Here is a 16,129-nt window from a genome sequence, read left to right on the forward strand (position 1 = left end):
GTAGGTCTTCACCTGTCATTCGAATTTAATCAGTAACTCAGCTGTTCAAACATCTAGGGGAAGTTATTTTGTACCCAAAGTCCAAGTCAGTGAGATCAAACTTTTTCCCATTCTGATAAATATACACTGATCTAATACCTTGACCTTTATTCATCTGAACCTCAAGCAACATACCTGCATGTGTCCATGTCTTCAGTAACCTCTGGTTGTTTTGACACCTTTGTGAACTGCTGGTCGTTTCATGCATAGAGCAGAATCTGAAATGATCTGGGATCATGATCTGGAATTACCACCAGATGGCACTGAATTGAGTAGCCTTTAGAACTTAGCATTAGATTTTACATTTTCTAGCATTTACTAGGAAATGCCTTAAAGGAGCAATAACTAATCATTTGGGTCTCATTTCTACAACACAGCACCATTAAATTTCTCAATTCTGATTGGTCAGAATGTATTAAATTACTATTACTGTAGCTCTCTGGATCTATTATCACGTCTCTAGTAACAAGCTCATTAAACCAGGACTTGCTGGAATAGCAGTCTACATAATCTGATGAAACATGTTCGTATGGTGACACATTATATGAGGAGATTTGCAAAAATTCAGTCCGGTGTCTGCAGCTGTATAGTATAAACATGTCTATACAGTATCTAATGAACTACAGGGTGAAGGAGCGATTACAGAAAATAAAATCTTCCAGGCTCTGAACAATCAGCTAGGCAGAGTGCATATGAGGGAAGGTCTCAAAGGAGGGGGATTGTTTTCCTGGGCTGAGTTAATGAGTCTCACCTGAATAGAAATAAGATTGTTATGGCTATCAGGCATTATTATTGCTAAAGCTACCAGAGATTTGTTGGATTGCTTTGCATTTTCAGATTAAAAAAGAGCTCTGATATTGTATCTCTATCTCTATCTGTCATGAAAACACATTTTTGGACCTAAAGGCATTTCCATATATTAACATCTCAACATCTACAGTGAAGTCTGTGTGTTTTTCTGTATCGTATTGAGGATCTCCATGCTGTGTTGTGTAGATATACTTCAAATATTGTCAGATACATAGTTTTACCAAAAACTGGAACTTAATTGACATTAACAAATTAGTTAAATATAACTCAACAAGTCTTTGTTTAATTTAGTATACTAAGATATAATTCTGCTTCAACTGAATTTATCCATCAAATCAATGAAATATATCTAAGATAACAATTATGTTTCTTCTGTTGGATGGGGTAGCATTAATACACACACACACACACACACACACTTTGAAATTGAGTATTGAGATTGGGAAGCCTCTAGCCTTGAATGCTGATTTTCCGAAGAAGCCTTTTTTTTCCTCCAGAAATCTTTCATTCGAAAACATGAGTATTCATATGACACATTTTGCTTTTGCTGCACACCAAAGTTTCAGCTTAGCATCAGTGCACCATTGAAAATGGCATATCAGTAACTATGAATGAGATCCATATGAGGACATATTTCTCTCTGATTGACATACAAACGTTTTTTGCAAGATTATCCTTAGTTAATTCTCTCTCTCTCTCTCTCTCTCTCTCTCTCTCTCTCTCTCTCTCTCTCTCTCTCTCCATTATGATACCTTTCAGAAGTCATACACACATTATTCAATCATGATCACAGACAACAAAACCATTGTTTTATGAATGATTGTTTATTCAGTGATTATGACCAGTATGATGTTGCAATGCTTAAAGCAAGAAGTTGATATTTTTCTAATTCATTATAACTAAAAAACTGAATCATATAATCACATCATAATACATGTGTCTAATTAAGTAATGTTTAATAATATTTCACCCACAGAATTTTTTAGAAGTGAGCACTTTCTAGAGGTCCAAAATGGCATTAAAATTCAGCAAATAAATTCAAGCTCATGTTCTTGTTTGAGGTATGAAGGAACAAGCAAAGTGTAAGTGTGGAGTTTTGTTCATTTCAAAGCCAGAATCACACATTGACTTTTGTGATTGTCTTTTCCTAAATGACGGTACCTCTATTACACTGAATCATTACCTTTTTAACATTTAAATCTAAATATGACTTGTACCATTTCTGCTGGAAAGTTGTCTGATTATTTATAGACTAATGCAAATCATCTATATATTTTAAATACAATATACGGTAGCAAAGAATGAATAGTGTGTTTATGTGTAACAGTAAAATAAGAAAGTTTTACTGTTCTTCATTGGTGATTTGGAATTCTCAAATATTGGCAGGAACCAGGGCTTTCATGTTAACACTGCCAACCTGGAAGAAAAAACAAACAAAATCTCTTTACTTTCCTGTTAGGCATGAGAGTAAAGTCTTTAAACAAAAAAGCTTACTGTATACGACTTAGTAAGGAACTCAGTATTAGACATTCTGACCCGTTATATTTTTATATATTTTTAATGAATGCTTATATCATACAGAGCATGATTCATGCATAAATATATATATATTTTTAAATAACGCATGTTTGCCAACATTATATGAAAATGACTTACTTCAAGAGTTGCAAAGGTGTTCATGAAGACATCTCCATTGACCTGAATGGAATTAATCTTTTCTACTGGCATGCGGTAAGTGAATGTGCAGCATGGCATGCCGTTTACAATCACCTGAAAAAACAAAATGTAAACTTCATGAATCCATTTTTTCTTGAAAAATAAGTTCTGAATTTCTTTCTTTTTTCCATATTATCTCACTTCAAAGCCTTTTGTAGAAGCAAGTAGGAAGAAATCAAAGGCTCCTCCTTTGACAAATGGACTTGCTTTAATTTCAATTTGCTCTTCCCATAAACCACTCCTGCAGGTGTTAAACACCACCAGCTTTGGCATGAGTTTAAAGTGGAGACCAATGTCGTTCGTCTGGGAGGACAGCAAATTTACTGCAAAGCTGAAAGAAAATTGAAGGTGTAAATGGCAGCACCAGATTCGAGTCAGACCTTTTAATCATATCTATTCCATATTGTTTTTTATTGAAAGTGTCATGAAGTGAAAAGAGAATACGCATACCAATCGAAATCTGAAGGAACAACCCCTTTGAAGAACAAAGCCACACCAGGCCTCATTTCTGCTAGGATATTGCCAGCGTAGTTTTTTTTCTGTTGTGATCATAAACATTGTTGGTTTATTCCATGATAAATCTCCGTTATTGCACTTGTACTAGGTGAAATTTCTAGACATTTTTAATATCACATGAAACATTCTTTATTTCTCAGTTACTCACAGGGTTGCTGACTGGGTTTGGCACATCAGTCTGGATGTTAGAAGTCTTTGTGCGTGAAGTTCCAGAGGCTAGTTCCTTACCAAATGTAGAATTGCTCCAGTTCTGAAGAGAGCAAACACGTTATAAATGTTTCTAAAAATTCTGCATATGAATACTTTTAAAAGCACATACACACAAAAGCATACAGTGAAGAGCTTGAGAAGAGTGTATAACTTACTGGAATAGTACCCATGATGTTAATGACGGTGTCTCCATAAATGTGAAGTGTAGTCACTTTCTCCACTGGCAGGCGATGCTTGAACAGATAAACCTTCTGCCCATTTAAATATACCTGGAAGTACAGATGTGTGGTTCTTATACATAGATTTGAATTGTTCTTTATATTGTGTGGATCCACTTATAATTTTAATCTGCATACCTCCCAGCCTTCTTGTTTGACCACAAAAAATAAGTCAAAGGCTGATCCTTTGGCAACAGTATACGATGTTATACGTTCTTGGCTCTCCCAAGTCTGACCCCTTCGGGTGTTGAAGCCCAGTGACTCGTCAAAAGTAAAAAACATGTGAAAAGGATAATCGCCGGTTTCCCATGTCCCGGATATAATATCTATTTCAAAGCTGTATGTAGAATAGAAAAAACAAATAACAATAAACAAATAATTATCTACAAAAATCCCATACAAAATACATAACAACATAACGTCAAAATTATGGCAAAGGTCAATGTGAACCCTTAAAATGGAAACATACGATTTTCCTGTTGCAAGAGCAGTGCCTTGGAAATACATGGCCATTCCGGTTTTCAGGCCTCCAGTAATTGGTCCAGTGTAAGCAATAGTCTGTGGTTAGTCGAAGCACAAAACATATATCAGTTGGTGATATAAAGTTTTTTTTATCTAAACCAGACAACACTGATTTAATTGAAGCAACATTTCTACAACTTCTGCTTTCCATATTTAATAAAATTAATTTGCAGCATTTACTGGTCCAGTTTTGGCATACAGTGCACATGAAATCTGAATTATTTATTTATTTTATTGAAAGAAAGAAAGAAAGAAAGAAAGAAAGAAAGAAAGAAAGAAAGAAAGAAAGAAAGAAAGAATTTTGATTGAAATTCACTACTTACAGGACTGTTGACAGCATTTTGAATTTCTGATTTGATAATAGAGTTTGACCATCGTGACATGCCTGTATTGGTCATAATTTTGTTCCTTATTTTATCAATGAGGACTGGCACGGAGGTGCCCTGTGGGAAAAAAAATTATGTGCAACATATAAAAGTTTATGTACATATTACTCATACAAGTAACTTTTAATCAATTGACTGATTCCTATTTATACAGTTAGCAAATGACTTTATCTATTTTTTTATACAACTGAGCAATTGAGGGTTAAGGGCCTTGCTCAGGGTCCAGCAGTGGCAGCCTGGTGGACATGGGATTCAAACTCACAACCTTCCGATTGGTAGTCCAACACCTTAACCACTAGGCTACCACATCCCCAGAGTTTCATAGATAAATTACCACTGGTTACATTTTTAAAAAACAGATGTAAGAATGAACAGGAATAATTAGAAGTATAATCTTTACTGACCCATTGACTTATTGCGTAATCGATCTTCCCTGCTATTACGAAGGGGACATAATTGCTGGCTTCACTCACTCCCACTTTACCAATAGCTGAGTATCGGACCCATTGTTGCTCGTCTTGCTTTATTCCAGTCAAGTTAAAGGTGGTCTTTGCATCTGGAGTTGTGATGACTTTCCATGCGGTAGCATCACTTGCAGAATCGGTTGGCTGGGTATTTCTGTACTCAATTTTGAACTGTAGAGTATCTCCGGTTGTGGATTTTGAAAGGTTCAGGGTGACTTTCCCATCACTGGTGTCCACCACAGGTGCAGCAGGCTTGGATACAGGCTGGAAGTTAGCATTAGTCAAAGTGCCGTTCTGATAAATTCGGATGGAGGATCCTGGATTGCTGGGGTCAGATATGGAGGCAACGATGAATTTGACTCTCTTCACATTTTTATTGGCCTTGTAAAAACTTGTAAAGAGAGAAAGATTCTGCCTCATTTTTGCCGAAATATCAGAAGACATGAACCAAGGCTTTATCGCTTGGAATGTGAAAGCATTTGCACTGTTTTGGTCCAAGTTACTAAACCCTTCAGAGTTCACAAAGTCTTCAATAGCAGTTAGGAAGGAGTCTTCATTCATTAAAGATGTAAATGTAAACGAAACCAACACATCAACATCAGCATCAAAGAGTATGGAATTAAATGACCCTGAGGATGTTACAACTGGCATGTCTTTCAACCCACTGGTATAGGATGTCAGTATATTTAATTCACCCAAGTTGTCATCTAACCACTTGTTCATGTTGACAGCTGTAAATGGTGACTTGTAATGGTTCTCCAGGATGAGACCCAATGCACTGTCATCCACGGCCCCACTCCGAATATTTGGCAAAACACTGACCAGTGCCTTCTGTAATGCTACTTTATAATAACCGAGTAGTTCCTGAAAGCTTTTCAATCTTTCCTTTATTTCAGGGAAATCATTTGTAACTGGCATTTTGATCATATCATTGCATCTTCTATGTACTTCATCAAGCTCCTCCAACAATTTTTCTGTTTTAGCCACCAGGCTGAAACTGATTTCTCTTAGCAGCTTAGCAGCTCTAGCATCCAAAAGTGTGAGAGGATACAGCCACACAGTCAATGGAACACCTTTACTGCTTTTTTTCCTCAGCAGACTGGGCAACGTATTGCAAGCCTTGAGAGCCTCAGCGTATGTGGTGGGGTTTTCATCAAGCTCATAGTCACCATAAAAGGTTACATTCAAATTCTCAGATAATTTCTTCTCTTGTTGATTCATAGTTAGGGATGCTTGCCCCTCAATTGAAATAGTAGGGATCTTCTTGACCACTGCTTGAAGGTTTCCTTCAATTTCCTGCTTGTTCTCATTTTCTGAACTTGTATAATCAAACACCATGAAAGCAGTAGCTCCATACAGTACAGCTGTAACTACATGAGTGGCTGATTTCTGGTCAAATACTTGTGGGTAGGTGATATTACCAAGCTCCTTCATAGTGAGCTGTTCAAATTTTGTTGTCTGGCTGTACTGCATGGTAACTCTGGACTGACGTGATGAGGATTTGGAATCCTGTAGGTACTTGGCAGATCCTCCAACCTCTACCAATCCACAAAAAAAACTAGCTTTTAGGGAAGCGCTCACATCTAGGAGGTTGGCCTTAGAACTGAGGCTGTCAGAGGCAGCAAGCTTGACAAATGTTCTAGTCTGGTCATGAACATCAATATCATTACGCAATGCTTTCTTGTCCCATAAAGTAACACCTGAAACAAAAGTGAGGAGATATGACAGCTATATCACATGTGAAATAGCTGACCACACATGCTACAACAAGTGCTTATAATATTAGGTCAAAGCAATTCATTGGTATTAATATCAGGTGTGCTTCTCAAAAGATCACTCTGTTTGTACAACATGATTATAACTGCTATTATTTTTTTTTAACAGCATTAGCCAATAGAACAAAAAGAAACCACTACACTTTATTTGTTGAAACTTTCATACAGGCAACTTCTATTAACAATTTAAAAAAAAAGATTTCTCTTTGGATGAACTTGACCAGATTGATTAACATTTTCTAGGAATGAGCACAATTATTGAAGGTACAACTTAATAAAATGGATCTGTTTCCAATAAGACAGATGCAAAAGCCTTCTCCAATGTTCAATGTTAAAGGTAAATGCAGTCACCAAATCTTTCATACAGCTATGATTATACCACTCATAGGCACAAAGCTTTTATTGGAATTATATAGCCACTCAAATGTCAAGCTCTCAAGTCAGCATCCTTATTCTTATGCATTTTGCTTTTAAACCAACAACAAAAGCAACCAGAATAAAATATTTTCTATCTTCTCCTGATCTTTTTATCTACACGTACACTCTCAAAAACGCTTTTTGTTTTCTCAACCCAAATGCTGGGTTGAGGCCGCTGGTTTAGGACTTTGGGCTGTTTTAACCCAAGTTTGGGTTGAAAATTGTCTTGAGCTATAACCCAGTCGTGCTGGGTTGGGAACATGTACGTTAAAGAGAGCATGCATGTCAACGTGAAAATCGGACGACACCTGTGCGAGAAGCCGCCATCTTTGCGTCTTCAGATAAAAGCGAGTGAAAACTGTCTGAAACGTAAGTTATTCAATATGTTATATGCACAATTTAGGCTTTCAGTCAGTTAAACTGAGATTACCTCACGGCCAAGTGACAGCCGTGCTCCGACTCACGACAGACCCCAGATCAGTGAACAGGAGAGTGTGTATGGCATCTTCATAGGAGCTTGGAAGGAACAAGGTAAATGCTTTTTAAATATTATTTTTGTACATGTTAAATCTTTATTATAAACGATTTCTGTGTTAGATACGGGTTTGCTACGGTAATGGTAACGTATTTTGTTAGGACACCCAATTTCCCGTTCTGCCTTTACATTATGTTTAACTTCGCTGTGAGGTTGAAACAAGCGGGAATGTCTGAGGTCAGCTCAGGCTAAATAATGTTAAGGTTTGAAACTAAACATGTTCGACCGCCATTTTATTCGTGGCACACCCAGGATATATTAGGAGCAATTATTGGATAAAATGCCTTTTGACTGACATTAAAATTTTCTATGTAATTAGTTGATGGCAGCAAGCAGTGTTCCCTGGTGTGGTAGTGTCTACAGTCTGTGGTGTATGGACATCCTGGGGAGGAGACACCAGCAGTAAGAGTTCTGCCAGCATTCACTTTTTGCAGACAAACTGTAACTTTATTATTATTATTTTTTTTATTATTAATTAAACTGTGTATAGTTAATAAACTTCTATTATTATTACTGTGAACTGACTGGTTCATTGGATCCTGTGTTCTTTAACTTGTACACTGTACATATTTCACACGTTTAATTCGAAGTAATTGAAGTTTGTGAAAATAAGAAAACGTGTATTAATAATATGAAGGACGACATTTTATTTAGATCACCTAAATTGCTTCCACATACTTCCGTGTTTACTGTGGGCAGGGTTGGATTACCGAAGTAAGTATTGCTGTAGATTCATTATTTTAATCACTTAAATTTCTGACCCATTTTGGGTTAAATTAACGCAGCAGTGTAGTCATTTTTAACTAATAGTTGGGTTAAAATCACAACCCAGCATGCTGGGTTAAACAAAATAACCCAGCAATTTTTAGAGTGTACCTACTTCTAATTTGAACATAGAGCACTCTAATCATAAACCGCTACACTTTTATAGAAAAAACATGAATGCCAGTAAAATCAGTCTTGCGTTAGCATGGACAATAAACATTACAATCTACATAATTATACTATAAATGAAAGCTTTACCTGGAATAAAAGAGTCACTGCGGCAGTCGTATAGCATTCCAGGATACAGAGCCCTTCCCAGGGCTGCCATCTGAATGATTTTAGGCTCCATGGCTGTCAAGAAAAACACAATATTGTTAATAAGTATTTCTAAATAATCAATGATTGTTGTTCTCCAGATAAAATGAATACATATTTCTCACAATTTACATGCACATAAAACATATACTGTACATATTTACTATAAAGATTAATAGCAGATAGCACTACATACTTATATATATGTGGGTATATGAGACCTGTTGTTCCCAGTTGTGTTCTTCTCTGCTTCTATCTGAACCAGGTTCCTCTGAAATTTATCTTGCTTTCAGAGATATTTATAGTCCTAGTTTAAAGTCCTACATTAATTTGAGGCAAATAATCTGGGCATGTAATCAAAAAGATATATTTTTTGGCAGCCTTTGTGTGATCCACCGTGTGTTTGCAAATGGGCTGCTGTTGCTTCTCAGGAAGCTTCAGGGCAAAATTAAGTTCACACTGTATACATAAGTATTGCCAAACATGGAATGCAAATGAACCTAAATGGTGTTTGCTGACATGCTATTTCCATATAATCATATAGCCTCCAAATACTCATATATCCTCAAACCTGCTTCATATACAGTACAGACACCATGTACATCACATAATCTTCTGTTCTTTGTTTTGGTTTAAGCAAGATATTTTTGTATGTAAGGTCAATTCAGTGTGAGCAACTGTGTTGTTTACTGTACATTCATTTAAAATAAGTACTACAGGCAATGACCTGGAATGCTTTAGATCATACCATTCTAAAAACAACTTGTTGCTTAAAGGATATTTTGCATTGTGCCTGTCACTCAAGGTGTGCCCCGAGGCTAAGTTCTGGGGCATATAGCTACACATTAATTAATATTAAATTAATTAAACATATTATGCTGAAAGTCAAACAGTTAAACAATGGCCCTAAAACTGTTGATTTAAGTCTTATGTAATATAAAGAACTCAGAATGACCAGTCAGCTACCTCCACCACCACTACATTACAAAATCAAAAAGACCAAGACCAAGACTCTTAGTGTGTCATTTCATTCCAGTCAGGAGACTTGAATTGATCTGTACCATTTGTTAACTCAAGAACAACTAGAAATATTGATTCTAGGACCCAGTCTTTGGCTTTTAATAACATCTTGCCACCTCTCTTATAACTGGGTTTAGAAAAGGTGAATGACCAACGTATAATTTACAAGTTGACATTTGGACTTGTCAGAGTCCTTGTCAGTCTAATGTTTATTGTATATTTATTTATTTTTACTGAACATTTTTCTTAGGTTAAATGTTAATATGAAAGCCAAAATTGCTTTTGTTCTGGTAATTTTCTTGTTGTCAGTTGAATTTTTCTTACACTTATTGCCTCTTGGGAATTACATGTGCTATGAAAGTTCCATGGGATTCTCGCAATTTGTATAAGGCACTGTATTATCATAAAATCCATTGGCAACGTAAGTTTTCCAGTGTAAAACATAAATGTTTTTTAAAATGCAGAAGATTGTGTGTTATATCATGGTGTATTAATCAGTCAGACATTTAAAAAATTTTAGATTCTATTCGACCTAAACCACCACATCTAGGTAAGTTTTAAGTAAATATTACAATCTTGGTTTTGGCTAATATGCATATCCCTCCCCAAACCTTTTGGGCTAAATACTCCAAATGGAATGATTTGACCACACTCTAAAAAACGATTCGTTGGCTGAACAACCATTACTTACAAAAATAAATAAACTAAACACAAATAACAAAGTAATTTTAACTTTTCAACCTCTACTTAGCATATATATATATATATATAGTGTTTGTAACATAAATATATAAGTTACAAAGTGAACCTAAGTGTATGCCTAAATATAATGAAAAAACATAAGTCACGTCAACTAGTATTAAAATTGCATCAAAACTAAGTAGTTATAACATAATATTTTAAGTATATGACTGGGCCACGTGATATGCAAATCTGGAAAAAACTGGATCCATCTGGTGATGCACATGTGAAGAAGGTGGAAAGAGGTAGGATTAACTTTCTATAAACTAAGCAAAATATTTGATTTTGAGGTTTTGACATTAATAAACACTTGTTTGTAGTGTTAGGTGAAGATATTTTCTGAAACACAAAGAGGCGAAGACGCTGAAAAGAGGTAAGATTTGTCGTTTTAATGTACATTCGTTTATTTGTGTTAATGCGTTTGTGGTCAAGAAAGAAACTTTTTTAAATTGAATTTCTGAATTGCTACGAATTTAGCTTCAACAATTAGAAATATGTTACATAAATACTTATGAAAGTCTAGTTTGTACAAATAAGCTATTTGTACAAATAATGAGGAACGAGTTTGCACGCGATTGTACGACTAGCAAAAACAGTGTGACTCCATGAATGTTCTAGTGGTTAATTTGTTTATTTCAGAGGAATATGACCATGCATCGCGTTGGCACGTTTGCATTAAGATAATTCTGTTCCTGCCCTGGTCCGTGTAATATTAGGTCATTTTAGTATATACAATCCTTTACTGAAAAGGTCTATGTTAGTAAGATACTGCAATGCCTAGCCTATTCTTACTAAATATAAAACTGTTTTTTTCTCCTTCTAGTTCAGAGCAAGAAAGTGTTGCAAAGGGGGCAGCATGAAGGAAGTGTCCTGTTGGAAGTGATCTTTCATTTGTTAATGTGACACATTTGTTGTACATTCATGATGTGTGGTTTTAGGCTTCACCATTGCATTGCAGCCTGTTTCAAAAAATAAAGTGAAATTCTTTATTTTGTGTGATTTGCATGTGTAATTTATTTTAGTGAAGTGACATATGGTGACCCATACCTGTACTGGGAATTTGTGCTCTGTGTTTAACCCATTAAAGCAGCAGTGCAATATGCAGACCAATAGTTGATAATCTACAATACGTTAAAATTTTACATTGGTTCAACTCAATTAATTGTCTTTTTTTTAACACAAATGACCTTAAATTTTAAGATAACTTAACGTGCAATTACATAGTAGATTCTATCATGTTACATATATTTTTAAATAAACAATGTTGTGTGTACCCAAAAATTTAAGTACATATAACAACGGTTTTCTTGTTAATTTTAAGTAATTTTTTTCCAAGTTGGGTTTACTTAAAAAGTGTGATGCAAAAATGGTGCATACATATTTTAAGTATATCCAACACATCATTTTTTACAGTGCAGACAGCATTTTTGTTACATATTAGGACTGTTGTGAAATTTGAACACAGCCAGCAATTAATTTGCTATTGTTTCATTTCAAACAGAGGTACTGAATTATTTTTAGGCAGGGACCCCCTTTTGAGCACAACATAAATTAAATTTTATGAACAATATGTTATTATCAGGGCTCTCCACAAGCCACTTCAGTCCCTCAGCTCAAATTTTTACAGCCTTGGCAAACCTTGTCTTCACTGGCCATACATTGTAGATTCTGCTGAAACAATTGGAGAGATATGTTCTGGCAATATAAAAGAAGCCCTTGAAGAATAGTAACACTGGCTAGAAACTGCAGAACACCCATTCTGGAAACCATAAGTCTGAATCCACCACAGGTTTTGTCATTACCTTCCTCAAGTTCTAAGGACACTTCTTCTATGGCCACACTTATTTCCTGTCTAATATGTATCTAGAATTCTTGGACTCACTCAGACACCACAGAGTCTTGCTATTTGTTCTTAAACAGTATCGATTTTGAGACTTTGAAATAATCCTTGTGTATTGATCTAGTTCTGTTTCTCTGTTTACTGTGCTCTCTGTCATAATCCACATAATCCTACATCTTTATGTTGCCTTTCTGGATGACATTATTATTTATAGTAATGATTGGCATCTTAAGCATCTGAAGACTGTCATGAGATCATTGATATTTGTGGGACTCACAGCAAAAGAAGTGTACAATTTGATGGGTGGAAGCATGGTATCTAGGTGTCATGACGTGGGGTAAGGAAGCGGACCCAAACGCAGGATAGCCAAACAAACAGGATTTAATAACAGAGGAACACAAAACACGACATGGACTAGAGACAGGACAAAGACAACGGAGGATACCGCGCTGCACAAAGCAACGTGGCACAGTTAAATAGACAGGTTAATAAGAATGGGAAACAGTTGTGTAGACAGGGAGGAGCAGATGATGGCGGGGCAGACATGTGACGAGAAACGTAAACAAACAACTGTGTGGCCAAAGTCCGGGCTGAGTCAACCCGTCTTGATGGTCCCGACAGGGTCCGAGTGGGGGGAGCAAGGCACACGGCGAGGCAGGTGAGGGGAGCAAGGCACACAGCGAGGCAGGTGGGGGAGCAAGGCACATGGCGAGGCAGGTGGGGGGAGCAAGGCACACAGTGAGGCAGGTGGGGGGAGCAAGGCACACGGCGAGGCAGGTGGGGGGAGCAAGGCACACAGCGGTGCAGCCAGAGAGGAACGAGCGATGTCCACAGCCGAGCAGGGGGAACGAGCGACGGCCACAGCCGAGCAGGGGGAACGACTAGAGACAGGACAAAGACAACAGTAGATTCCGCGCTGCACAAGGCAACGCGGCACAGTTAAATAGACAGGTTAATAAGAATGGGAAACAGGTGTGTAGACAGGGAGGAGCAGACGAAGGCGGGGCAGACACGTGACGAGAAACGTAGTCATGACACTAGGCTTTGACTTGGGGCATGGGCAGGCTTAGAGAGAATGGTCAGTCCCAAAGTAGGTGAGACAGTGGCCAGTGGGACTTACTGGCTATTATCTTAAGTCTGTGCCTGATTATATTGGTCACCAGTCTGTTCATTGAACTCACCAGTCTGCTGGTCCATGACCTAGTGAAGCAGCATCAATATATTTATTGATAGAGATCCCAAAAGCATTTCTGTAAGTTGCTCTGTATAAAGTTATCTGCCAAATGCTGTAAATGTTAATGTATTTTATCCTGACATCTGTCTTTTTTAAGACAAACTGTTACTTGTTGAAGATAAAGGACTAGCTGAGGGGTGGTGTAATGATCAATGCAGAGCATGAGAGGAGAGCAATGTGCATCAAGTACGGATTTAGGGTCGTTATATAAGGCCCATAATAGATAATTTGTTTATTATGTAATACAGGTGAATCTCAAATAAATTTCAAATAAAGTTCATTTATTTCAGTAATTCAACTCAAATAGTGAAACTCATTTATTATATAAATTCAGTTCAGACTGAAGTAGTTTAAGTCTTTGGTACTTTTAATTGTGATGATTTTGGCTCACATTTAACAAAAACCCAATGATTCACTATCTCAAAAAATTTGAATATGGTGACATGCCAATCAGCTAATCAACTCAAAACACCCAAAAAGGTTTCCTGAGACATCAAAATGGTCTCTCAATTTGGTTCACTTGGCTACACAATCATGGGGAAGACTGTGATCTGACAGTTGTCCAGTAGACAATCATTGACATATCATTGACACCCTTCACAAGGAGGGTAGGCCACAAACATTCATTGCCAAAAAAATTGGCTGTTCACAGAGTGCTGTATCTGATCATTTTAACAGAAAGTTGAGTCGAAGGAAAAAATGTGGAAGAAAAAGAAGCACAACCGTGAGAACCAAATTCACAAGGAATTAACTGAGGCTGGGGTCAAGACATTTGGCTACAGTTGTCGTATTTCTCTTGTGTAGCGGAAATTTTCAATTTCATGAGTGTTTATATGTGCTTTCATGCTTTCATATGTGCATATGAGCAAAAGGAATGTCAGTCAATGAGACATTCTCAGTGCCCTTAAGGGGCGAAACCGTAACTACACAGAAACAAGTTGAATTTGATGTGCAAATTAAATTTAAATCTAATCTGCACATCACTAGGCCTTAAGATGGAATAGGGAGATAACTCCTACTTTGTAAAATTATCCCAGACCTCTGCTCTATGTATACAAATGGAAACTGTGTGATTATTCTTTTACAGATGTCACACACACTCTTGCAGGAAGAGCAAAAATTCTCACCTCTACTTCTCACACAGACTACATAAAACCAGAAGCTTTACATTGCACTGCACACATACACAGATGCAAACCGCATGAGAGCTATGAAAAAAGTGGTATAGGAAGTTAGATAAGCAAGATGTACTGATGTTGAAACGTTTGATATGGGGTAAGCACAGATGTGTGGTAGAGGTAGACTTATCTCAGGTTTCAACTCGAGCTGGTTATCCACACCCATTCCAAATGAACCATGCATCTCCGCATCTCTCTTTAGCCAAATGATGAGTGGGAAATCTTGGGAAAATGGATGTTATAGGTTGCTCTGACTCATGATTGGGAGCAAAACAAGCAACCATCTGTCTTTTACAGCTCAAAATTGAATGCATATAGCACACCACTAAATTGGATGGTTGGGACAAAGAGAGATGTGGAGATCAGTCCTGATGACTTAACGCATAGTGTAAAATTGAAGTAATGTGTTGGCACAGGACCAGAACTGCTAACTGGACCCTGCCTAAATTAGAATCTTCAGCCATTCGATTACAAAAGGTGCCCAAAGAGTTGTGGGCGGATGAAAAATATGATGTAGTCCTGATTAAATATTGCCCTTCAGTGACCATTACTCTTAAAACCGGTTAAAAATAAATAAATAAATAAATAAATAAATAAATAAATAAATGAAGGGTCAATATCCCCTAAAGCTAGAAGCTATAGCAGTTATAACAAGGGTTAAAAGCTTGAGTTACTGTACCATGTGAGATGTCTCCTGTGCTAACCCCACTATTCCCAGTAAAGAAAATATGCCTGACAAATCTGAAATTTATTCAACAAGAAGTGAAGTTCCTACAATAGGACATTTAATTTCTGCAGAAGGTAAAGCAGAATTCAGAATTCAGAAAATTTAAAACCGGTTACAAAAAACAGTTAATGTCTTTTTTAGGCATGTGTTTTTACTGTAGGATGTTCATATCTGATTATTTCGTTTTAGAGGCACAACTGAGCGCAACTGCTCATGGGCAAGGCCTACAAGCACACAGCAATGTGACGTGGACTGAGACCGCAAAAGCTGCATTCAGCTAAACTGAAAACAGTGCCAGCAGGTCTGCTCATGTGTCTCAGAGCAATAGCTGCAGCAGAAAAGGCCGTCAATGTCTCACGAGACATTGTGAGCTACAGGGAATTAACACTGTTGGTACCACATACAGTGTTACAACTGCTTTTAGAACAAAAAACAGCACATATGACGGCTGCGACCATATGACGATGGTCGAGATATAACACTGTACTTTTAGAAATGCAGAATGTCACAGTTAAACGATGTACAACTCTTAACCCTGCTACACTTCTTTCCACAGGGCATGATGGGGAGCCTCATGATTGTGTGAATGTGATTAATGAAGTTTGTAGCACAAGGCCTGATTTGCAGGAGACACCACTGACCAACCCTGATCTGGAATTACATGTTATGAGTGATCGTGAGGAAACAAAGCTGGAGGAAGG

The 16,129-nt window shown here is 37.1% G+C and overlaps 2 protein-coding genes across 2 annotated transcripts in view; one reads left to right on the forward strand and one right to left on the reverse strand.

Annotated features, from left to right (window-relative positions):
- LOC113663885 (cytolytic toxin-alpha-like) overlaps positions 1-16,129 on the forward strand; it is a 131,882-nt gene that overhangs the window by 94,241 nt on the left and 21,512 nt on the right. The window lies entirely within an intron of this gene.
- LOC113663870 (verrucotoxin subunit beta-like) lies at positions 1,825-8,943 on the reverse strand. The gene is made up of 12 exons (XM_027179314.2): positions 8,885-8,943; positions 8,632-8,724; positions 4,822-6,581; positions 4,355-4,474; positions 3,979-4,067; positions 3,648-3,846; positions 3,447-3,560; positions 3,230-3,331; positions 3,016-3,104; positions 2,707-2,896; positions 2,506-2,619; positions 1,825-2,266 (listed from the first exon to the last, which is right to left on the reverse strand). The coding sequence occupies exons 2-12, from the start codon at positions 8,720-8,722 to the stop codon at positions 2,222-2,224; spliced, it is 2,913 nt and encodes a 970-aa protein (XP_027035115.1). The 5' UTR covers positions 8,723-8,724; positions 8,885-8,943; the 3' UTR covers positions 1,825-2,221.

This window comes from Tachysurus fulvidraco, chromosome 18 (genome assembly GCF_022655615.1).
Source record: "Tachysurus fulvidraco isolate hzauxx_2018 chromosome 18, HZAU_PFXX_2.0, whole genome shotgun sequence".
NCBI classification, from domain to species: domain Eukaryota; kingdom Metazoa; phylum Chordata; class Actinopteri; order Siluriformes; family Bagridae; genus Tachysurus; species Tachysurus fulvidraco.

Excerpts from the sequence above, each read along its gene's own strand:
- LOC113663870 (XM_027179314.2), bottom strand. The coding sequence starts at position 8,722 with ATGGAGCCTAAAATCATTCAGATGGCAGCCCTGGGAAGGGCTCTGTAT. Across the intron at positions 6,582-8,631 it reads CAGTGACTCTTTTATTCCAG|GTGTTACTTTATGGGACAAG; the intron begins GTAAAGCTTTCA and ends CTTTTGTTTCAG. Across the intron at positions 3,332-3,446 it reads ACATCATGGGTACTATTCCA|AACTGGAGCAATTCTACATT; the intron begins GTAAGTTATACA and ends TGCTCTCTTCAG.